This window comes from Drosophila montana, unplaced genomic scaffold, assembly GCF_035044405.1.
Source record: "Drosophila montana isolate Dmon_TW-CO22-7 unplaced genomic scaffold, ASM3504440v1 contig_2667_1, whole genome shotgun sequence".
Classification (NCBI taxonomy): domain Eukaryota; kingdom Metazoa; phylum Arthropoda; class Insecta; order Diptera; family Drosophilidae; genus Drosophila; species Drosophila montana.
The window spans coordinates 243,358-267,425 of record NW_026997534.1 but is presented as its reverse complement, the minus strand read 5'-3'; the positions used below and the strand labels follow the sequence as shown (position 1 = coordinate 267,425).

The following is a 24,068-nucleotide window of genomic DNA, read 5'->3' as shown; positions in this document are numbered from 1 at the left end:
TTCAGTTCAGAGCTTGGTTCATTTTCAAACCTTTGTTCTTCTCCTTTCTTTCAATTTTAAATAAACTCTATTGAATCCAAATATCAAGCAAATCTGTGGACCAAGACAAACTTTGGTATCATCTCATTTCTTGCAATTTTAAATAAAAATAAATATTAAAAAAAAATATATATATAAATATAAGCAGTTTTTTTTGGATTAAACCTTATTCAGTTCAGAATTGTGCTCAGGATAAAAACAACAAAATACGAAGCTCTAACCGGTTCGGCCTTGATACAAAAACCCAGGGCTGCACTCCTCATATAAATGCCCACTAAAATCTATTTTTAAAATATTTCTTAACTTTTTCCACTTCCTGCTGGAACTGCTGTCATCTTTGACAGATCCGCAATCAAATTTTAAAGCCTTTGTCATCGTCGTGGCCCGAAATTGTGCATTTAATTAGGTCTCAGAAATAAACTCCATCTGAGAGAAGGCAAACCTTAATAGCGAATTACACACAACATTTGTGAAACATTTGCGTTTTCATTTTAAAAACCTTGCTCATGCAAATTAAATCCCAGGTAAAAGACGTGCGCGTTTCCTGTATGCAATGGGCACGCTTCTTCTTCATCTTTCTGGGCATTTTTTTTTTATATATTTAATTTGGCTTTATGGGCGCTGCCGCACCTTATTTCATTTGGAACAAACAAAGAGCTGGCAAATAAAAAAGAAATGCTGCTCTGCTCATGTGTGAAAAGGCAGTTCAGGCCAAAGCTGAATGGTAAAAAGCCAAAAAGGAAGCCAAACATATTCACATCAAGCGCTCAAAGTCACGAAGTGGGCCAGGGGGAGGTCGAGGAGGAGAAGGAGAAGGAGAAGGAGGAGGGGGAGGGGGAGGTGTCTTGGCAAACCCCCAAACTCGTCTGTAGAGTGCCAGCTAAAGGCAAACGTGCGCTTGGCTTTCACTAATTGTCTTTGCTGTGCGTGCGTGCGCGCTGTAAGGGTGTGTGTGTGGGTGTGTGTGTGGGGTGTGTGTGTGTGTGTGGGGTGCGTGTGTTGGATTTGAGGTGGTTGCATATATTTTACGGCTGTTTAGCCTCGCGTATGCGGCAGTTGCCTTTTATGGGCCTCTAAATGGCAGCCCTCTTCCAGCGCAAAATTTACTTGCAAAATTCCAAATGAAATGTAAATTCTTGAGTTCCCTTTTTTATGCATTATGGTCTGTTTTTTTTTTTTTACTTTGTTTTCTTGATATTATTGTTGCACACCTGGCCAATTATGCGATCTATTTATGAGCGCTGCAATCTCATTATTCACTTAATGATCAAAAATACATTTTAATAAAAGCAAACGCTGGCGATTCGCAATGTCAGACACTTCCGTTCGCTTGACTAGGCAAAAATACTATATACATACTGAACATTAAATATAGACCAGTTACCATGTCTATATAGTACGAGTATATTTACGCCTGCACTTACCGCATGTCAATCAAAAATCTCCAACTGTGACGCTCACTACAGGATGTCGGTTTGTGGGTCGTCCACACGGTTTGTTTGTCTGTCATTCTGCTGGCAAATTCCCGGTGCCAATTAAAAGTCGCTTGCAGAATTGTCATGCGGGGCTAGCCGTAAGGCAAAGGCATTCGGATGACAATGGCGCAGTGGTAATAAGGCAACGTCAGCTAAGCAAAACGACAGGACACAAGTCATTCACTCAGTCGCAGCGTGTGCTCCTTGCATGTCCTACCAAAGTAAATTAATTGCAGACCTTTGCCAGGGACCTGTTCCCATTTTCATGTTCCTGACTTTCTGCCTCGTGTAAATTAACATTATCATCAACAAGCAACAGCAATAAGAATGAGTGCCCCTGCCTCTCCCCTGCCCGTGTCCGTGCTCGTGCCCGTGTCCGTACACTAAACTTGCCTAGATTAATCGACCTGATTAACCGCACGCAGACCCCATGCAGAAGACGTCGTCCCAGTCCCCAGTACCGAAACACCCAAAGTCGCATCCGGCTTGCCTATTCATTATGCAATTATTTTGAATGACTCTCGTAAGTGATATTTCCGAGGCATTTCGATGTGTATATTTCATGCGCTCTCGCTATACGGAATGCATTTCATTTGTGGCAGAAACTTTTGGGCATTTGTCTAAATGTCAAATGAGGTTAATGCTAAGCTGTTGAAGCTTGTGGTTAACTACGTAATTGAATGTTTATCAATTACGCAGAGGAATTACACCAATTATGCCATATAGAACAAAGTCCCTTTAACTTCAATTGTATTTTCGATTTATTTCGATTTCTTTTTTAAAATTCAGTTACATTTTAAAGCTTTACAGTCTAGGCTGTTATTGGGCGCCAATTAGTAACTACGATTATCCTATCGATCTTGTCTTATCGATATATCGCATGATTTAAGTGTTGCGGTGTGCCGATACGTGTAGTTACGATACGATAAGTGTTGGACAGCACAGCTCAAAATCAGCTGATCCTCCAAAAAAATGCCGACTGCATGTGCTTCGGATTTGTTGTGCAAATTATATTATCTTGTCTATTAGTCATTTACCCATATATGGTTAATAATTGTGTTTTGTGTGCGCGTATCGGTAAGCATATTACTGAGTAATATGTATCCACGTATCAGTTGCAGCAGAGTTGTAGAAGCTATAGCCCCATAAAATATGGAAGCACATCAGTTAAATATATTGGATTTAAATGACTATTGTCTTGGTCGCATACTTAAGCATCTGGAAATCGAAGATCTTGTTAATTTTGGACAAGCCTGCTCGCGTTTTCGGGAAATCTTAAAAGACTGGTCCTACATACTCTATCCAGTGTTTGAGATAAGGCGAAGTGACAATGCAGATATCAAATTGCAATTAAAACTTTTCTTCATTGTTTGTGATATCGTTAAAAAATTGTTTCTGGATATTGGGGAAAGCTCAATACAAGGCGGCTTTCCTGTTGATCAATTCTGCAATCATGTTAAGAGCATGGACAGCTTGGAATGCTTTATCATCAACGAAGGAAGCGGCTTAGGGCGAATGTTTAAAACGGCGAATCCTGTGCGTGACCGAATAATCGAGAAAACATTTAAAGCCCTGGAGCACTTACCGAAATTGAAGAGCATTAGTGTAACGTGTGGATCCAACAGGTGAGAATTTCCCTCCAAATTATACTCTTAGTCATGTTTTAATTTTCGTTATTTTTAGTTACAACGCGAGCTGCTTGATTCAGATGAAATGCCTGCAAGAGATTTCACTAAATACCAAAATAGCTGCAGAGGATCTTGTTGAGATATGCAAATCGAATGAAAATCTGCGTGTTTTATGGCTACGAGAGGTTGTCGGAGAGCTAAATGATATTGCGCCGCATTGCCAGAACCTGCAAGAAATTGTTTTTCCAATGTTCAGTAGTCACACAACATACGCTGGACTTGCTAAGCTGCCGAATATAAAAAAAATTGTCATTAAATCCACAAATTCAACTTCGCCTTGCGCCAAGCTGATAGAGCTCTTCAGCGCATTTGCCGCTCAAGAGGAAAAAACCCAATTACAGAGCTTGATATTGCTCTCGAGTTTGAATTTTGAAGAGACCACTAAACTAATCGAATTGAAATTCTTAAAAGAACTGCGCTGTTCATTCGAAGATGCTAGCTGCATCGATCTCTTGACCGATCTAACTGAACTGGAAGGTCTTTACATAATGCTGGGGCGCTCTGGAGCTGGCTCCAAGGAATGCTTAAATGTTCTCAGATCTTGCAAAAAACTGCAGCGTCTGCACATAAATGCTAATCTATCGACAGACTTCGTAGATAAGGTGCTGGAAGTATTACGAAAGGTTCGCAATGCCGAAAAGCAAAAGCCATTACAATTGTATTCCACAGGTGTTATGCATCTATGCGAGGAAGGAGAGGTGAGACTATTGGCAAAACTACCTACAAACAATTATTTATAACCTTTCATTTTAGGAGAAACTGGTTGACAATAAATACTGTACTATAGTGAATCACTCAGAGTATCTACGTCCATTGCCCTGGAGACTTTCAATCTAAGTATGGAAGAGATAAGAACTATACAATGCCAAATAGGGCAATGCTTTATCTAATCAATAAAAACACGGCAAATATATTTATTACTTTAACAAGCCGATTAATGAAAATGTTCGCGTATCGCTGAGAAACACACCAGTTGTAATAGAGGTGTAGAAGCTATAAGACGTATAATATGGAATCGAAACAGTTGAATATAATGGATTTAAATAACTATTGTTTTGGTCGCATACTTAAGTATCTGGAAATTGAAGATCTTGTTAGTTTTGGAGAAACCTGCATGCGTTTTCGAGAGGTCTTAGGAGAGTGGATTAATGTGCTCTACCCAGAGTTCAAGATCGAGGACTGTTACGATTTGAATGATATTGAATGGGAGTTAAAACTGTTTTTCATAGTTCGTGGCGCCATTAAAAGAATGAAGTTCGTTATTGGACAACCAGTGAGTGTTAGCTTAGGCATAAAAAATATATATACAGTACAATAACTTTTGATTTAAGTCAATAGTTATTTAACGTTATTTTATGCCTGCATCAAACTCACACTTACTGTATGACTCCCCCGCTACAGGTAGCTTTTCCTGTGAATAGATTTTGTAATCATGTGAAGAGCATGGATAGCTTGGAAGACTTTACTATATACATAGGATATCAAAAGGTATGGCAATTCGGAATTATAGACAAAGTATTGAGTGCCCTGACGAGTTTACCGAAATTAAAGAGCCTTATTTTTAGCTGTAACACACAAAGGTGAGACTTGAAATGCAAATTCTTCTCGAAGTCATGTTTTAATGTCTGTCATTATTAGATTCGACGAGTGCAAATTAATAAGGTTTAATTGTCTGAAAGAGCTTGAATTATTTTATGGAATAGCTGTGAAGGATCTTGTTGCCATATGCAAATCGAATGCAAATCTGCGTATTTTAAAAATCGAAATGGGCAACGGAGAGCTCAACGGAATTGTGCCGCATTGCCAGAATTTGGAAGAAATTTGCTTTCCAATTAGTTGTTCATCATATGCTAGACTTGCGGAGCTGCCCAATATAAGAAAAGTTGTCATATATAACGGTTGTTCAACGTCGCCCCCTTGGCCCAGGCTCATGGAGTTTTTCAGCGCATTTGCCGCTCAACAGCAAAAAACCCAATTAGAAAGCTTGATATTGTACCCAAGAATTAACTTCGAAGTTACCACTAAGTTAATCGAATTGAAATTCTTAAAAGAACTGCGCTGTTCATTCGAAGATGCAAACTGCATCGATCTCTTGACCGATCTAACTGAACTGGAAGGTCTTTACATAATGCTGCCTCGTAATGGACCTGGCGGCAATGAATGCCTGAATGTTCTCAGATCTTGCAAAAAACTGCAGCGTCTACATATAAACTGTAAGCTGTCGATAGAGTTTATAGTTGATGTTTTGGATGTATTACGACAGGTGCGCAATGTCGAAATTCAAAAGCCATTACAATTGTGCTCCAACAAGTATTGGGATCCATCGAATGAAGAGGAGGTGAGCGTGACAAGAGTAATACTTAGAATCCAACTAAAATTGTATTTTTAGGAGAAACAGGCTAACAATGCCTATTGTACCATAATGGATTCCAGATATTTTAGGATCATATAAAATGTTGCATAGGAGTCAAGCTATGGGCTATCAAGGTTTGCAAGAACAAATCAATTTATCATTTTAACAATTAAGTCTTGAAAGTGCCTCGCATATTTCTGTGCTGATATGATATATAGGCTAGCGAATTAGCCAGCCATTCATTCGACATAAATCTACGCGAAATAATGAAACATTAAAAATTACAAAAACTGGCACCCGCCCAGACATATCCGTCTGCAGACGTGACGTCACAAAATAAAGCAACAAGAAATTATTTTAAATATATATATAGATAAAGGCATTTGAGTATTATATGTATATATATGTGTGTGTGTGTTAGTATGTGCATCCACGATGTATGTACATGTATGTATGTATGTATGTACATGTATGTATGTATGTATGTATGTATGTATGTACATATGTATGTATGTTTGTATGTATGTATGTATGTATGTATGTATGTATGCATGTATGTATGTATGTACATGTATGTATCTAAATGTATGTATGTATGTATGCATGTATGTATGTATGTATGTATGTATGTATGTATGTATGAATGTATATATGAATGTATGTATGTATGTATGTATGCTTGTATGTATGCACATATTTATGTTTGTATGTATGTATGTATGTATGTATGTATGTATGTATGTATGTATGCATGTATGCATGTATGCATGTATGCATGTATGCATGTATGCATGTATGCATGTATGTATGTATGGATGTATGTTTGCATGTATACAAAACAAACATGCATACATGTATGTACAAACATACATACATATGTATGCTAACTTAAAACTTCGCCCACCAAATCATTGACACCCATTTCCACGATAGGGGGGAATGAATTTTTCGAGAAGTGCAAGACACCCCTTTGAGCAGAAATCTTTGAAAATGAGTTTGAGGTCTATCGAATGGTAAACAAAAAAGTTTCATACGCGTTGTTCGCGATTTTAAACATGAACCTTCATCACATAAACTAACTGCTGGGAAAATTGCAGCTTCCTAGCTCTAACGGTTTGGGCTGTGCGTTGATCACCAATCAGTCAGTCAGTCAGTCAGGACAAACAGTTTTATAGTTGGTTTGGCACAGAAGTAAGTGTCTTCCCTCAGAGATCTAGACTGGACCTGAGCTACTTTTAAACTCCTGATTGCTCTTTGGCTGTTCGCCAGGTGTGTGTGTCGTGTCGGATTTTTTGAGGTCTTAGCATAATGTAATTAGTTGCAACAGCCCAGAGCTACAATAAACAAGCAAAAGACAACAAGTAGGCATGCCTAAGTCGACAGTGTACGACTAGCCGATACCCTGTACGCAGTATATAACATTTAGATCAGGTTGATTTAGCATTGATTAATTGCATTTGTTATACCCGTTTTGGCTAATTGGGTACAGGGTGTGCAGAGAAAAAAAAAGCAACTATATAAATTCTTGAGAACGTGCATAAAAAATTATTTGCTCGCACGCATGAACGCTGCCCAATGAAGACTTCTATTCGTTTTTTTTTTTTTAATCTAGAAATGCTGTTTTTGTTGTTTGATAATTTGGCAATGAACCAAAAATAAGCGGCCACAGCAACAACAAAAACAACTGATTTGTAAAGGTGCGAAAACTCTGTGATCAGCATGTCGGAAAATCCGACTCGATGGCAATTGGCCCGTTTCTTTGGCCCCTTCTGAGATTCTGCCCTTAAAGGCGCAACTGCAGCAGGCTTTTCAAAATACTTTTAATATATTAATATTTTTTATTATTATCAATTTTCTGCTACACTCGTTTTGCGGCGGATCTGCACGCATTTATTTTGAAGTATTTACATTATTATCTTTATTTTTAGCTTATTTTCAAAGCATTTTTTCATGTTGATTATTTTTATATTTTATTATTATTATTACCATTCTTATTATTATTTTTATTATTACTATTCTTATTATTTGTATTATTATTATTATTAATATTATTATTATTGTTATTATTATTATTATTATTATTATTATTTTTATTATTACTATTATTATTATTATTATTATTATTATTATTATTATTATTATTATTATTATAAGTATTATTATGATTGTTATATAATATCCATTTAATTGCTAACAAACTACCGTCTAAATATTTATCAAGCACAATTTTTTGAACATTCTTTCATCTAATTGCACTTCAAAGTGTTCCACAAATCGTTGAACCACTCAATTGTGGGGCAATCAATGTGGTTTGGCCTTTAAAAAGTTGAAAAGTCAACGTTAAACAGATTGCCCAACGCACGCATCGCTTGGCCACGCCCACTGTGTGTCAAGCACGCTAATTTACTGTTACATTATTTACATACATACACACACACACACACACACACACACTGAGGCTACGATAAAACTGAAAGGTTGTCACTTTGGAGGCGTTAGGCGGTCGCTCGTTTCGTGTAGTTGCTTGGTAAGCAGGACGGGGGCGGGGGGAGTCACATAATAAGAAGAAAAAAAACCGAAGAATTCCATGAACGAGGAGGTGGCAACAGGGCGCATGAGCAATGCCTTTGTCGCTGGCAACATGCAAAAAATGTTGCCAGGAAAGAAAAAACACGTGATATGCGCCTTAAATTGAAATAAAATGTGGTTTTTAGAAAAAGGCAAACACTCATAACGGTTCATATTTATGGCCTAAACAATTGTGCATTAGCTTTGGGCCAATTATGAATTGTGTTGCCATTAAGTATACAAAATGTTGCTAAGCTATAAAGAGATAACATGAATAGCATCCACAAAGTTTCCCGCCAATTGCAGGCCAAGCCGAAGTGTATACAAACAAACGCACACACACACACTAGCACGCACACACACACATACACTGGCACACTCTAGCAACCCCGAAAAGCCGCAAAGCAAACAAGGCGTGTGTGGGGGTGGGTCGAGTGGGTTTTCGTTTGGGTTGGGTTAGGTTAGTCGTCACCTGACGCTACATCGGCTGCCATTTCGTACGGTAAGAGCATAAAATCTGCTCAAAGCTCAAGCTGAAACCAAAAGCCGGCAACTGGCTCCTGCCTACACAGCCCCCCACGCCCCCTCTCGCCCACACACACACACACACACACACCGAACTGTTATTTACATTTTGTTTTGCCGGCTTTTCTGCTTCGCGCACAATGCCCGATCAAAGCCGAACGCTGCGCAGCCGAACGCGAACAGCCCTTCGGCTGGGCTGTCGTTTCGCGTTCGCATTTGTTCCGAAACGTTTCGAATATCGGCATCAGTTGGCAACGGCCCGCACGCTGATACGGACGTGTTTTTCGCACGAGTTTTCAATTAAATTTTTGAATAAAGCATTTTTGAGACGTTTCTGTGTTATTTTCAGTTATCGCGATTTGCGTCTGAAATAAGTGCAATTAGTGTCGCAATATTGAGAAATTTTTGTGTGCAATGAATTGAGCGATTGCCCGATGCCCGATGCCCGATGCAATTGCACAAAGAAAATTGCAGATTGATTGAAGAAGAGTGTTAAACATTTTTCAAAATTGTATTGTGTTTGTGTTTTTCTACTGATTCCAACAGCTGGCAACATACAAAAGGTAAACCTCTACTTTCATTCAAAAAAAAAAACACGGAAATCTCGCCTTTTTTGTGACAGCAACACAAACCGCGCATGTTAATTAAAGACAGGCGCAAAAAATTTCCAAAAAAAAGGGAGGGGGAGGAAAAGTGTTTTTTGAGTATGGGAAATGTTTTATGGGGGGGAGGAGATGCCATGGCCAATCCATCCATCACTCAATTGCCTGTTCAGTAATTTTGGGCCTTCTCGTTTCATTTCTGCTTGCGACACGAATAATTCTCTATTTGTTGCTGCCCGAGTTTGTTGTATTTTTCTATTTGGCTAACGCCCCTTAACAACTGTGCATTAAATTAAATTTTTGAAATTTAAATTGAGAGCACAAAACTGAGCACACACAATACAATGCACATGTGTTTTTCTTTGTGTTTTTCTGTGTGTTTTTCTTTTAGTTTTCTTTTTTTGTTTTTTTGCTTAATTTGTATTTTTGTTTTTGTTATTGTTATTGTATTGTGTTCCATTGCGTCAGTCACAGAGCCATTCGCAGGCCAATTCCGGAGCCCAGAGCCCGGAGCCAGACCCCATCTCGTCTGGCCGTTAACAATAAATAATCAGCAGCCGCTTTGATTTGCCACTGTCTGGGTGCCATAAATATTTATGCAACTGGACGCACTTGTTTAAACAGGCGCAGCACTTCATAAGTATTTTGGCCCGATTGATCCGTCATGGTTCAATTACGTCTAAAGCTAACAGTTGGCATATCCAAACACACAAATCAAATACTTTACTGCCTGGCCACGCCTACTCAATTAAAAGTTTAATATCCAGCCCAGTTGCGGTTGGCAGTTGCATGCAGCAATATATCTGCCACATGCCGCCCAACAATTGTTTTGATCTTATCAGCTGAGGCGCCTCTCATTGCTCTTGTTCTTCTCCTTCCTCTTGTTGTTGTTGGTTAGTTTTGGCTTTCCTGCGGGCCTGTTTGTTGCATGTTGGGCTAACAAAATAATTGACAAAACAAATCATTTACGTGGCAAAAGTTTTCGGGCCTGCGCCACACGGCGGCAAAACACGCAACACGATTATCTGACGACATCCGAATTGCAGAGCGGGGCGGGCTTACAAAGACAAAAACTTTGCTAAAATATATATACATATATAAATAACAGCATAATAATGTGAGAGAACAATATAAATTCCAATGTTGCAGTCTTGCAGCCTGCGAGTGTGTGTGTGTGTGTGTGTGTGTGTGTGAATGCAATGACATTTTGTGTTTTATTTGTGGCATAAACGTTAAAGGCACAAATTTAAAGAGCTTGTATTTATTTATAAAATAATATTTATTTCATAAATTACAAAAATTGTGATAAACGTAAATCAAGCTAATTTTCTGTGCTTTTAAATTAATGCTAGTTCAGAAGAACTAAGTAAATTATTTGGCTATATTGCCGGGAGTTTTCTCATATTCCATTTAAAGAAGAAGAATAGTTTCAGGTCTTGGTAGACAGGCTTTTGAAGGTTTTGATACCCAATAAAGTGTACAATATAAGACGGTTTTTTTCAAAGAGAGGTGTAATAGTTTTTTTGGGTTCATATACATTTATATATACATATATGTATGTGATCTAAATAAAAGTTTAAATAAATACAATTTAATATAATGTTCAATTAAAGATAATGTCATTTTTGTTAAAGTAAATAATAGTTACAGCCTAACAGAGGGTATTGTTTTGTCATCAAATGTGTATCGTTTGGAAGGGGACATCTCTTAAACAATATAAAGTATATATATATAGATCATCTTCAACAGCCGAGTTGATATATTCATGTCCGTGCATCTATCCGTCCGTCTGTCCATTTATCTATCAGTCCGTTTGCTCATCTGTCCATCCGTTCATCCGTCCGTCTGTGTGTTTCTCTCAGCCTTAAAGCTAACGTATTGCAACTTTGCATAGGTCCATCTTTTTGTCGCAGGCAATATATATATAGTTTAGAACCAGCTGAATCGGACCACTATATCATATCATACTATATCATTCGAAAATCAAATCCTGGCTTAAGATAACTTGACCAAACGTAGGATTTATATCTCTATAAATATGCAGAATCTTATCAACATCGGTCCACAATATGCCATAGCAACAATCGGTTGAAAAGTAGAAGAAGATATTTTCTTTCAACTCAGCATTAACGAGCTTCACAATACTCAGATATCTGCCAAAGGGAAATGTCTGCAAGGGTTTCAAATCTTCGCCGTTTTCTCTCATTTTCATTGTTTTCGTTTTAAAGCACATTTACCTAGTATAAGCACATAATCAATTTACGCGTAGAATTACCTTCTGGCTCTTAACAATTTCCAAGATTTGAATTTAACCCGAATTTGATACATGTTTATATTTATAATAAACACAAAGCGCACATATTACACATACGCCACGTGGCTGTGTGTGTTTGCATAAAATGGTTAATAAATTTAATTGTGTGTGATCTTTTTTTTTCCAGTTTTATGTGCTTTTCCGTTTAAAATAATGTGAAACTTTTGATTCTTTTGAATCGATTGTATGCGAAACATCTGCCGAAAGGCGTGTTCCACAGTATTTCTGGGCCATAAATCTTATTGGACTGCCGCTTTATGCGCGTCAAGTGCCAAATGCATAGATTAATGTTGTCCAAAATAATACAAAAGCTAATTATCTAAATCAGTCATTTTTTTTTTTATGAAATATATAATAAATTACTCGAAGAGATCGAGGACGAAATATTTGCTGATGCGTTGCAAAAATAAATGCATGCAACATTTTTAACCGCAATTTGTAAATTTTATTATGGGAAAACAACCGCAAATTTGCCGCCTGTGGCTGCGAATGTCAAGGGTGTTTATTTGGTTTGTGGCTTACAGTCGATTGCCTGATTTGCACACACACACACACACACATTCGACATGTTAACAAGTTAACAAGTTGTTAAACACACACCGTGGGGGCAGCGCAATTTTTACAGCCTATTCTGGGTAAAAATCCCAACATTTATTGCTATTAGTTTTTGGTTATTGCCGATGAACGGAGCGATATGATAGGGGAACACACACAAATGAAACAACCAAATCTCGCTCCACATTGGGGACCAGCAAATGGGTCTAGGCCTGACAAATGTCGGCTCAAGTACCGTCCCTCCCCCCCCCCCCCCCCCCTTCGTCCATTCCGCTTGACGAGGTTTGTTTATTAAAATCGAATTGCGACTTATTGGGCGCCTAACAGCAGGCAATAGCTTTTATTGCATTCCCATTTATGTAATACAATAATACAATATTACGACCATATAAACGTAAACGAAACACACAAAGATAAAAACTATTTGGAAACCAGACTTTAGTGAAGAGAATTAAGGCAAACTTTAATATATGGTTAATTTCCATAGTTGGGCTTTTTGAGAGAGAACTGCATTTTTTTTTATCAGATTCAATGACAATGACAATATTTAAGATTAAGAAACTTGTGAACATATTTTAATTTCTCGGAGAAAAATAACGAAGTTATTGTTTATATGTTTTGTAGATATGTGAGAAAAGTGAAGCTTGCAAATGCTGAGTTTAATGAAAATATCTTGGAAAAAAGAATATTTTGGAATACAATAACCTTCTTTTCGTCCGATCGTTCCTTTCGCAGCTTTATGATATAGTTGTCCGATGTTGATAAGTTTTTGCATATATATGCGGATCATAGTGAAACTGATAACTTCCGTGTGTGGTCAAGATATCTTGATAAACAGAAGAGTATATACAAAAGCAACAATATATACCTTATACTATTGTAAGTAAATCGCCTTTCTATGCAATTTTCATCGCTTCAAGTGCCAACAAAAGTTTGATAATATTTTCGTAATATGTTTTAATATAAAGTATTGTTTATTTGTCATAGTTAATATCAAATTTACACACTCGCTCTCACTTCTCGCTCTTTCTCCTACACCTCAATTTCTAGCCTTTATTCCGTTACTCGTTTAATTTCTTTATCTCAGTTACTCTCTTTCTCTCTATTTCCCCATTTTTTCTCTCTCTCTTTCTTCACCCCTTTCTTTACCATTCCTTTCGCACTTACTGGCATTGCAGTGTCGCTCTTTCAATAAGTATTACTTGATTTTATGAGAATCGCATAGAAGGGCGTTCTATTTAAAACAAAGTGAGCACATTCTGTAGCAGACTAGAAACTGCGAAATCAGTTGCTGCTGTTGCTGCTTCTGTTGTCCTTGGGAGCATGTGTTTCTAAGTGACGATTGTCCAAATAAATAGTCTGGCATATAGTTTATATTTGTTGGAAATAGTTTATGCCATCAATAGGTGTGTAAAGAACTTTATGGCGTTTTAATTGTATTTGGCAGAATTGCTACACAGTGACGTGCAGCAGGGCGAATACGTGTTGGGAAAATGGGAGCACAATGTGCCTTCCAGTTCGGCTCTGAGTCAGTCACTTAGCCAATCAAGTTTTCTTCGCCGGCCTTTCCGGCAAGCTGTTTATTTATGCGCGCTTAATTTATATTTTCAGTCTGGTTAGCTGCTTTTTGCACACATGATAGTCCAATTTGTAATGATAATATAAAAATTTCAACGGCTTTGTCATCGTCGCCCCGCTGGGCGCTATAATTAACAAAAAAAAAAAATGAAGAGGAAATATAGCCAGCGGAACGGAAAACCAAAAATTAGATGAGAAATCTCAATCACATTACCTGCGCATATTTGTGCAGTTACAGCATCAGCTCCTGCCCCAACACCTGCACCTGCAGCTGCCCCAGTATCTGGCTCTGCCTCCCCCCCGCGACCCGAGTTCGTCTTTGCAGCATCATCAAAGCAGCCGTCGTATTAACTTTTCATCTAAACAGGCAGGCGAAAGCCGTTGCAGCTATTAAAATCGAAAAATTTGTGTATTTATGGCAGGTGAGGCGCGGCCGGGAAATGGAAAATTCCAAGCATATCAAAACCATTTGGGCCACAATTGCAATTGCAACTGCAATTGCAATTGCGAGATGCTCGCTAATTTATGAGCCGTGCATTGTGGGTAAATGTAACCGTAAATTGGCACTTTGAATTAAACAAGATGCCCAACCGCAGCGGCAACCCCCCCTCATCTCCTCCCCTCCCCCATCCCTTGTCCTGCACACGGACAAGGTCGTTTGGCAGCACATGCCGGAAAACCGGGCCACAAAGGTGCATGCCCCAAATTGGCGACTGAGTGTGAAAATGAGGCAAGCGCCCAACAGGCTGTTAATTGGAATTGTGCTAAAACAACGCTAATTTTCGATTAATCAAGTCTTTTGTTAAACATTTTGAACTGTTTTAAATGGTCAAGAAAACAATCTACAAAGGAATTTAAATTGTTCATGGGGATATTTCTGTGCAAATGCAGCTGCTTTAAATTTGTTTTCAATTTAATCAGCCGGGTTCTATATTCGAATTAGTGCTGTAAAATGCCAAACGAAATAGTTGCAGGTTCAGTTCACGGTTTGAACCAGCTAATTCAAATTAGTGCTGTAAAATGCAAAATGTAACATATCTTGTTTAATGTCACGATACGAACTATTTTTCCTGTTTCAGGCTTCAGCTCAAGTGCAACTGCTTTAAATTTGTTTTCAATTTAGTGTTGCTTAATTAGTGCTGTAAAATACAAGACGAACGAGTAGGTGGTTCACTTCACGATTTGAACCAGCTTTCTGGTTCCAGGTTGCAATTCAAATGCAGCTGCTTTGAATTTGTTTTCAATTTAATCAGTTCTACTTGCGAATTAGTGCTGTAAAGTGCAAAAAATAACAGTTTTGGGTCAGATTACGATTCGAACTAGTTTTCTGGTTCTATGTCTTACATATTCTTGTACCCAGGCTTTGGCTTAACTATTTTCATACTTAAGAAATTGTATTTAATAGAAAGTTGTTTATTTTCTACTGCCCGTTGTGCTGAAAATAATGCAAGTCATAAATATTTTCATATACAATTAGCGGGCTATATTTGATGTCTAGCCACATATATATACATATCTATTGGAATCAATTAGCCAACTCATATGCCTTTTTTCAGTTGGGCGAACAGTGTATGGCCATATAAAATTCACATAAATGCGCTCGTATTAAATGCCTAAATACAAAAATACGGCATATAAATAAATTATTATCTGATTGATGTTTTTCCGTCAGGAAATGATTTGCCAATGGCGTGAAATTTACTCTCACTGCTTTTGTACATTGTTGTGGAAGGGAGAGACGGGGGGTGTGGGGGTTTGGTGGGTTTACGTGTTTGGTTTGCTGTGCCAAGGATTTGTATCGAGTTTTCTTTTATTGATTGTTTGGTGTGAGGCACTCGCAAAGCCGCAGCAAAATAATTAGCAAACTAACTGAGGAAATGTTGGGCCATAAATTCAACGCTGACATTTCATGTCAAGGCTCAACGGCGAATCGATTGATAAATTAATCAAAATTAGTCCTTGAGAGTGCATAATAAATATTTATAGCATTAGTATGCCAGCCAAGTCCTTCGACTGGCGTGTCTCTGGCGCAGCAAAAAATATTTTCAATTTCAACTGCAATTTAAACGTCCATCAATAACCCGGAGAGGCAGTCGGCAGTCGGCTGTTCCGGACGGGCAAATCGCCAACAAAACGTTAAAGCACAGATTAAACTCAAACTTGGCGGGCCATATTTCATGCCCGCCGTATATATGCTAGATATATATACACGTACAAAGCCGGGACATGAACTCCGTCTGACAACGAAGCCACTTAAGCCAACTTGGAGGCGGCACACTGAGCAGGAGTAGGAGCAGGAGGAGGAGCGGGATCAGGAGCGGGAGCAGGAGCAGGAGGAGGAGCGACCCAGTCCTGACTGGGTGCGACTGACAAATGAAGACTGACAATTTACAAAACAGCTGAAAAACAAAACCAAATCATTTTCTCTCGTGCAACTTGTCGCGACAGTTGAGTTTTTAAAAGCAACTTGTTGTCATAAGGCCGCGACGCGAGTTTTTTTTTTTTTTTTTTTGAACGGAAAAGCGTTTTGTTGTGTACGTGAAAGATTTAAAATAAAACCACTTAGCGGCTGCTTCATTTTTTGACAATTGCTAAAGCCTGGGCATAGCGTGTTAAAGTGTCCCCAGAGATTTATGGGTAGGGTATAGAGAACTTTGGATACTCAGATGCAACTGTGATACTTGAAAAATGTTGAGAGATGTGTCAAAATTACATATATATACATACTTATCTGTTTCTAATAATTAAAGCATTAAATAATACACTATAAAAACTAATTTAATGACAAACTACAAGATTTTCTAAATAAACAATGAAGAAGTAAGGCTATTCTAGTCAGGAGTGCCCGACTAGGGGATACCCTGAGCGGTAGCTATAAAAAGACACATACTTTATCTGTGTATACTATTCTAGAAGCTATATAATACATTTGGTAATTTTAGCTCTTACAACTTGAGAGATTTACTTAAAAATCAGTATTTTGATATCAATTTTTATCGGTAACTTGTAAACGGGACCAGTTATCGATTATCGGAAACAAATTAGTATTGTGCGGGCAGTAGGAGGTCCTACGTTCAAAATTTCAAGTGTCTAGCTCTTATAGGTTCTGAGATCCTTGCGTTCATACACACCGACAGGCGGATAGACGGACGGACAGACAGACAGACGGACAGACAGACGGGCATGGCTAGATCGAATCGTCTATTGTACATATATACACTTTATATGATTGGACAGACTTACTTCTGCCTGTTACATACATTTGCACAAAAACCTTATACCCTTTTTACTCTTGTTAAATGGGTTCAGAGCATAATACGAGTATATTTTAAATAGTAAGAACAATTACCCTACATTAACGATTTATATGTAGCATGAAAACTATGAAAAGATAGTTGTATAATATATAATTTACTATTTATAAAGCTTTAAAACAAAATGATAATAAGTCTTGAGTCTTGAAGTCGCAAAAGTCTAATTTCTGTTTTAATTAAGCTGCTGCTTAATTAAAATAAAATTTGATCTTCACGAATTGCATTTGTTGCAAATCCAAGCAGAAAATGTTGTCCATATCAATTTTTCCTGCTGACTTGATTCGCAATTAAGTTTGTTTATTTTGGCTGCAATTTAAACAATTAATGTCAAGCTGCAGACGAGCCAAATAATTATTTAGTTGTGTGCTTCATTTCCACAATTCGAGCTAATCAAATTAATTGAATTTCAGCCTTTGTACGTTTATTTATTTAAATAAAAATGCTTGCGCAATGTGTGCGGCTTATTTAAATGTTTACAAAACAGCTAAGCAGAAATATAATTAAATAAATAAAAATACTTGAACTGTGTTACAACAACAACAACAATGATAACTGCGGGACAGAAATAGAAGCAGCTACAACAAACCCAAAAAATAAAGACAAATAGAAAATAGTTTTTTTGTTTTTGTCTGTGCATTTCTGTGCGGCACTTCTCGTTATCCACCTGCGGCGCGTCCAAGTGCCTCAGGCAACTGCCTCATCATCATCGTCATCATCATTATGAGCATTGTCACAACATCATCATTATCTTTGGGCCTGTCCATTTCAATATATGTTTTATATGTATTTTTAGCGCAATTTTCATTATTAACTAAAAACTGTCAGTTGAACACACGCACACACACACACACACACACACACCCACACACCTGCACACATTTTACACACCTGCATGTAAAAAAATTTGATTTGAATGTCAGGCTGGCAACTTTTCAGCATCGGGCTTCAGCTTGTTGTCTGTGCGAGAGAGAGAGAGAGAGAGAGGGGCAGAGCGGAAATTTCGTGCAGTGTTGGAAGCTGTCGACATTTTTGAAACGCGGCACCGACGCAACAAGTTGCCAGCAACAAAATGGCGGAAACGTGTCGCTGTCGCTGTCAGCGTCAGCGTCTCGGTCGGCGTCGCCGTTGACGTTGCCAGACACTTGAATCAAAGTTTTTGTCTCTGCTCTCTCATCGAGGGCCGTCTCTAAATTTATGAAATGCATTTTTAAACGTAACTTTAAACTTTTTTATTGCTTTGAGAGTTGCTGCAGCCGCAGCAGCAGCATCCTAATTGTGGCCAACTTTCATATCCTGCTCTGGCTGTGATAGTGTGCGTCCTGCCTCTCCTGCCTTGCAGCCAGCCAGCCAGCCTCCTGCCTGGCTGCCTGTCTGTGTTTGGTGAGCCGCCTGTCCCATTGCCGTTGTGCCCGTCGCTGTTCATTGACTTTGGCAGCAACAACAGCCAGGACAACGTTGTGCATGTGTAGGAGCAGGACACACACCACACACACACACACACACTCACACTCCACGCACTGTGACTTTGTTTTTAATACACTCCAGTGGCCGTTGCATCGATCGCCAGGACAAACAAGGCGCCTGTCGTTGTCTGCCAGCCGCAGTTCATTACTCCTCCAGCCATGTCCTCTGGCCAGCTTGTGTGTGTGTGTGTCTAGTGACTTTTCATGCTCATATTTTTGCCATGCCACGCAACGGCGTGTTATCCTTTTGGCTCACGTCAAGCCATGACAAAGATTATCAATAGCCAAGCCAAAGACACGTTGTTCCCATTGACTGCTACGGATATTGGCCACGCTTCAGACTTGTTGTCAGCCTTAATCCCACATTCGCCATTTCCACATCAATATCAATCGCCAGCCCAATCGCCCGGCTCTACATTTTGTTTATACCGAGCATTTCTATGGCTGGCTGCTTCGCTGCCAGCTCATCGATTAAACGTTAAATTGTTATTACCATATTTAGCTGAAGCGTCCCCAGGTCCCCAGGCAACCCTTTGGGTCATTCAAGACGCACAACAATAGCACAAATAAATATTTTAACAAATCAACAGATATTGCAGCATATTGCATTTTGTGACAATAGTTGTGTATTTTATTGTTTAATTATATTCAAATTGCTTATCCTTCTTTTTAAATCATATTTAATAAAATGCTTTTTCCTTGAGATTCAATATGTGCACATATAAATCTTATGCAAAATTACAAGCGCAGCCAACTTAACGCGCACAAGCAACATTTGGTGCTGCCAGATCGCTAACAGGTGTACAAATGTGTCTTAATTTATTTTCTTTATATTAAATGTGTTCAGATATAAATCTTATCCAAAATTAACCTTTTAGTCGGGGCTAGATCATGAGCTATTTAAGCAGAGTCAACTTAAGGCGCTCAAACAACATTTGGTGCTGCCAGATTGCTAACAGATATAACTATATATCTTTTGGTATTTTCTTTAGATTAAATGTGTATTTTAGTACATTTTCTTGAGATTCAATACTTACAGTAACAAATAGTATCAAAAATTAATCTTCTAATCAGTGAAAGTTCATGAATCGCTCAAGCAATATTTGGTGCTGCCAGATCGCTGGCAAATGCGGCTCTGAAAATTTAAAAATATATCTACCAAGTTTCCTCACAGAAATTTTACGTATAGTTCAATTTAAGGCATTTTTCCCTATCAAAAGCTTTTATATTTAAAAATCTTGAAGTCGAGACGCGCATGTTGCAAACTTGATGACAATGTTGCGGCTACTTTCAAGACGTAAGGGTGTGTGGAGAGGCAGGCGTCTGTTTTATGTTGGCCCGTGGAGGACTTTGCGAACACGCATAAACATATTCGTGTGCCGGGATGTTTGGCATTTTGGCTGTTTGCAGCAGCCACAGGCGGCATCATCATAATTTGTGAAAGGCGCTGTTGCCGGCAGGAAGTTGCCGTTGAAAATATGTTGAAACAAGTAGCCACTAGATCGAAGGGGTGGAGTGTGCAGGGGGAGGGGGGTGGGGTGAATGGGCTGGGTGGGCAACCTTGTCATATCCTGTTGACGGTCGCCGCTCAGGTGGCCCCCGTTTGCCTTTGTCTCTCGGCGGAAGTGTGAAATATTTTTAGAGCACACACATTTTTTTTTTCCAACCTTCTTCGAATGGAATTTTTTGCGCTGGAGCGTATTTTATTGGCATTTTGCAGAAAATTTGTGGCCGATGCTATGAAAATGCCACAAATTGCGTTCCGCACTTGGCGGCTCAGCAATTTTCAAATTACATTCTTTTTATACCCTATAAGAGCTAGAGACTTGAAATTTTAGCTGTAGGTTCTCCTAGTCACCGCGCAAATCGAGTTTGTTTCCGATATTCTATAGCTTGCCCCGTTTTCAAGTAATCGATAAATCCTGTTTTTTGAACAATTTCAGCAAATAATATGAGCTAGAGTCACCAAACTTGACATGTAGCTTCTAGAATCAAGTATCTTTCATTTAATACCTATCGCCTGTTGGAAGAAGAGGGTTTAGGGTATCCCCTAGTCGAGAGCTCCCGACTAGAGCCTCTTACTTGTTTTTCTTTTTTTTCGGGGCACATTTGCAATGTGGATTTTGTGCGCAGTTGCTCCGTGCGTTTAATTGGTTTAGCCAAATTGTTAAACTAATCAAAGTTGCGACTAATGCGTAACCCGCATGTCCTGGCGAATAAAAGGACACCAACTGGCGCAGCGGGCAAATCCTTTTAATTTTCGCAAAGCACACGTTGCATAATTTGCGTGGCATGTGGCATAAATTATGCGTCGGTTGTCAATGAATTTGCATGCGTTCGCAATTTTGATTTTTGTCCAAGTTTACACCAGAGATTTCGTTCGATTTCGCGACAAATTCACCCAAAATTCAATTACCAATTACAATTACATATGCAACTTGCAACAGGCAGAGCGCAACGGCATTTGCCGCAGTCAACAAGCCGTGGCAAATATTCTACTGATTGCGGCAAACAAATAAAATATACTCATTTTTTCGCAGAAAATCCATTTCACAATATTTACGATCATTAGGAATAAAATCCAGCTCGGTTTGTTGGATTTGATTTTATTTTTTCCGCTTCTCACAAATCTTGTTTTCTGCTCAGGGAAACACAAGAAATTTGTATTAGGCTTCAATATTTTAGATTCTAGCTCCCGCTTAGCTCTAAATATGCCATAGTTTATTTATTTTCTTTTTGACATTTAATTTTATAGATGCTTTACTTCGATTTTATTTAGGCTTTATGCCTTTAAAGGTTCTAGAAATTTAACTCAGTTTGTGAAATATTATTTTCTGTTTTAACAATTAGAATTCATTTTTTGATTATTTTATTTATTTCATTTACCGCTCGGAAAAGCGACTAAGATTTAAAGTTTTAGTCCCTCGCTAAAACTCAACTAAGTTTGTGAATTATTTTTTAATTTATTTTGTTGACAATTAGAATATATAATTAGTATATTATTTTTATGCTCGCTAAAACAATTAACTTGTTAAGTAGCAGGTCTAAAATCTAATCCGGTTGCTTAACTCTTTTGTAAAAAATTATTACTTTTTTTTTGACAAAAAGAATATATTATAGGTAATTTTTAAATTTGTTCAGTAAAGCCAAATTATCTATTTAGTGGCAGATTAAAGGTTCCAGCATTCGCTTAACTCTAATCCAGCTGATAAAAATTCCCAAATTGAATTTGATATATTTTGTGCTGCATCGAGATCTGCTTTCTGCTCGCCCAGTTCATAGTTCAAGGCTCTAACTTCGAGTTAACAAAATGTTGAAGCTCAGGTGTTAATTCAGCTTTTGCGTGTGTTGCAATTGGATCGGTTTGAGAAACCGAAAATGTTGCATGTAAACATAGAAATTACAACAAATAATTGTTGTAAATTCCACGCCTGTCAGCGACAACACAATTTAGCGGCATTTTTATTGCCGCTGCCATCGTGCCAAAGGTGCATGTCGCAGTTGTACTATATCTATATATCTACTATACTAGATCTGCAGATATCTGTGCTTGTTCAGCTAATTAAATCAACTAAAACCGAAAAACAAAACAAAAAAAATTGCCAGCTACAATTGCTATGTGTTGCATGTGGCATTTGGGCGCGAGCTGTCTGCCCCACACTCACACACACACACACACACACACACACACACACGCACGCACGCACACCTTTGCCGGGGGTTGCATTTTAGCTGTTGACGCTTTGAAATTTGGGTCAATTATGCGATTTGTCGCGCCACAGACAAAACATGACGACGACGTGGCACATCCATCAGTTGCCATACGCACATGTGTCACTGGCATTGAATTGCCTCTGTCAGAAGGGGGCGTGGCAGGGGCATCAATGGGCCAGTTGGAGGAGGCGTGCGTATGAGTGCTGTCTTTGCCAGCCGCACAGCAGGTTGCTTTGCGTAATTATTTGTCAAATTCACACTGCGACCGGCCACTAACGAGCAACAGGCAGACGTTCAAACATGTTGCCCCCAATCCCCTATACATACCCCCCTTACTCCACCCCTACCCCACTCACACCCAACAATTGGCAATCAATCAACAGCTCCGGCGTTTCGCTCATAATGAGCCGTGTACAAATATTCATATATTGTTTATGATTAGGCTGATGGGACAGAACTTCCGGCTCGGCTAGCGGAAGTCCATATCAGAATTTGGCGATAGTAACAAAAATAGTTAATTATCTTTTGGCTGATTACAAACAGTTAAGATAACAGTATGCAATTGTTGTTGTCAGACCTAAAAGATAGATTTGTTACGCTTTTTTTCCTTGTTCCATATGTCCGATTTCGAAATGATATACCTCTTTCTGCTCGTACGGATCCCGACTATCGATTGGACACCCAAAAATCTGAATTCTAAGAAATGGCCCAATTTGAGAAAAACTACTTTTTGCAAAAATTACGATGTTGGCTGAAAATGGCTGTGACCACGAGTCGAACGAGACCCCAACTTTCCAAGATCGGGGCTTATTTGGCCCGAGATACAGCTATTTTAAAAAACGCGAAAAAATGCCGTTATAATTTTGAAGATTTTTCGCTTTTTTCCGATTTTTCTGATTTTGGAAAGTTATACCTTTTTGAACTCGTACTGATCTCTGGAATCGACATACCACGTTTTTTAATTTTGTTTGGAAATCCAAAATTTGTGAAAAAAAAAACAGGCAGACGAACAAAAATCCAAAATTTCATTGCATACCCAAACGGAGCGGTGGAGCAGCTGGTGGAGCAGCTGAAGTACCAATCTACGAATCTGCTTTAGGGAACACGCTCCGCAGGGAGTCCGGAAGTCTTCCTGACGCACCACAACAGCTACAAATACTTAGGGGTGCACTTAGACAGGCGTTTAACCCTTCACAGGAGCCCTGAAAAGCAGATTAGGCAAATTCAGATGGCTGCTCAACAGTATCTTTAAAAAACAAAGTAAACAAAACCTGCCTAGCTAGCTCCTGGCCTGGCGATATGGTATTCAAGTTTAAGGTGTTGCTGCAAAATCGCGCCTTTCGAAAATCAGGGTGGTGCCCCCTGGTATATGCGAACTTCCGATTTGGAAAAAGACCTAGGAGTAGTGCCCAAAGTCGGGGACGTCATAAACAAACAGACTGCAAACTACATAACGCGACTGGGAAACCATCCAAATCGACTGGTTAGGCGCCTTCTGAAGAGGCGTCGAATTGGAGGAGTCCGAACGCGGAGGAGATTGCGGAGCTCTCTCATTCAATCGATCTCCCAGATCGATGTATATAGTCACCGTCGTAACTTTGTTAATTTTATATTAGACTTAATAGTAGACTAAGTAGTATTGTAAATTTTCTAATAAATTTAATTTAAATCAAAATAAAGCTAAGACATTTTTTTTTATTTTTTTAAACGCACATAAAAAAACTTCAATTTTGTTTTATTTACAATTTTCGTGAATTTATTTTATTACATTTTTAACAGTAAATTATGTGTTAATATAAATAAATTGTGTGTGTTTTCTTTTGTATAAATCGATAGAAAATGTGTGTCCATTAAACATGAACATTATATGTATAAAAAAA

At 38.5% G+C, this 24,068-nt stretch overlaps 2 protein-coding genes across 3 annotated transcripts in view; both read left to right on the top strand.

Moving 5' to 3' along the window:
* Positions 1-2,854: 2,854 nt before the first annotated feature.
* On the top strand, positions 2,855-5,893 carry LOC135429470 (uncharacterized). 2 transcript variants are annotated; one of them, XM_064683773.1, is made up of 6 exons: positions 2,855-3,139; positions 3,198-3,900; positions 3,956-4,475; positions 4,604-4,782; positions 4,841-5,540; positions 5,592-5,893. In XM_064683773.1, the coding sequence occupies exons 3-6, from the start codon at positions 4,212-4,214 to the stop codon at positions 5,652-5,654; spliced, it is 1,206 nt and encodes a 401-aa protein (XP_064539843.1). In that variant the 5' UTR covers positions 2,855-3,139; positions 3,198-3,900; positions 3,956-4,211; the 3' UTR covers positions 5,655-5,893. The 2 variants fall into 2 exon arrangements, with proteins under 2 accessions (XP_064539843.1, XP_064539844.1); XM_064683774.1 differs by lacking the exons at positions 4,604-4,782; positions 4,841-5,540; positions 5,592-5,893 and having other exon boundaries at positions 3,956-4,250.
* A 3,035-nt stretch (positions 5,894-8,928) lies between these two features.
* Positions 8,929-24,068, top strand: part of LOC135429462 (putative mediator of RNA polymerase II transcription subunit 26) — a 36,814-nt gene continuing 21,674 nt past the window's right edge. The window contains exon 1 of the mRNA XM_064683765.1: positions 8,929-9,211. The gene's annotated coding sequence lies outside the window, so the exon portion shown is untranslated. The remainder of the gene's footprint in view (positions 9,212-24,068) is intronic.

Excerpts from the sequence above, each read along its gene's own strand:
- LOC135429470 (XM_064683773.1), top strand. The coding sequence starts at position 4,212 with ATGGAATCGAAACAGTTGAATATAATGGATTTAAATAACTATTGTTTT. Across the intron at positions 4,476-4,603 it reads AGTTCGTTATTGGACAACCA|GTAGCTTTTCCTGTGAATAG; the intron begins GTGAGTGTTAGC and ends CCCCCGCTACAG. Across the intron at positions 5,541-5,591 it reads ATCCATCGAATGAAGAGGAG|GAGAAACAGGCTAACAATGC; the intron begins GTGAGCGTGACA and ends TTGTATTTTTAG.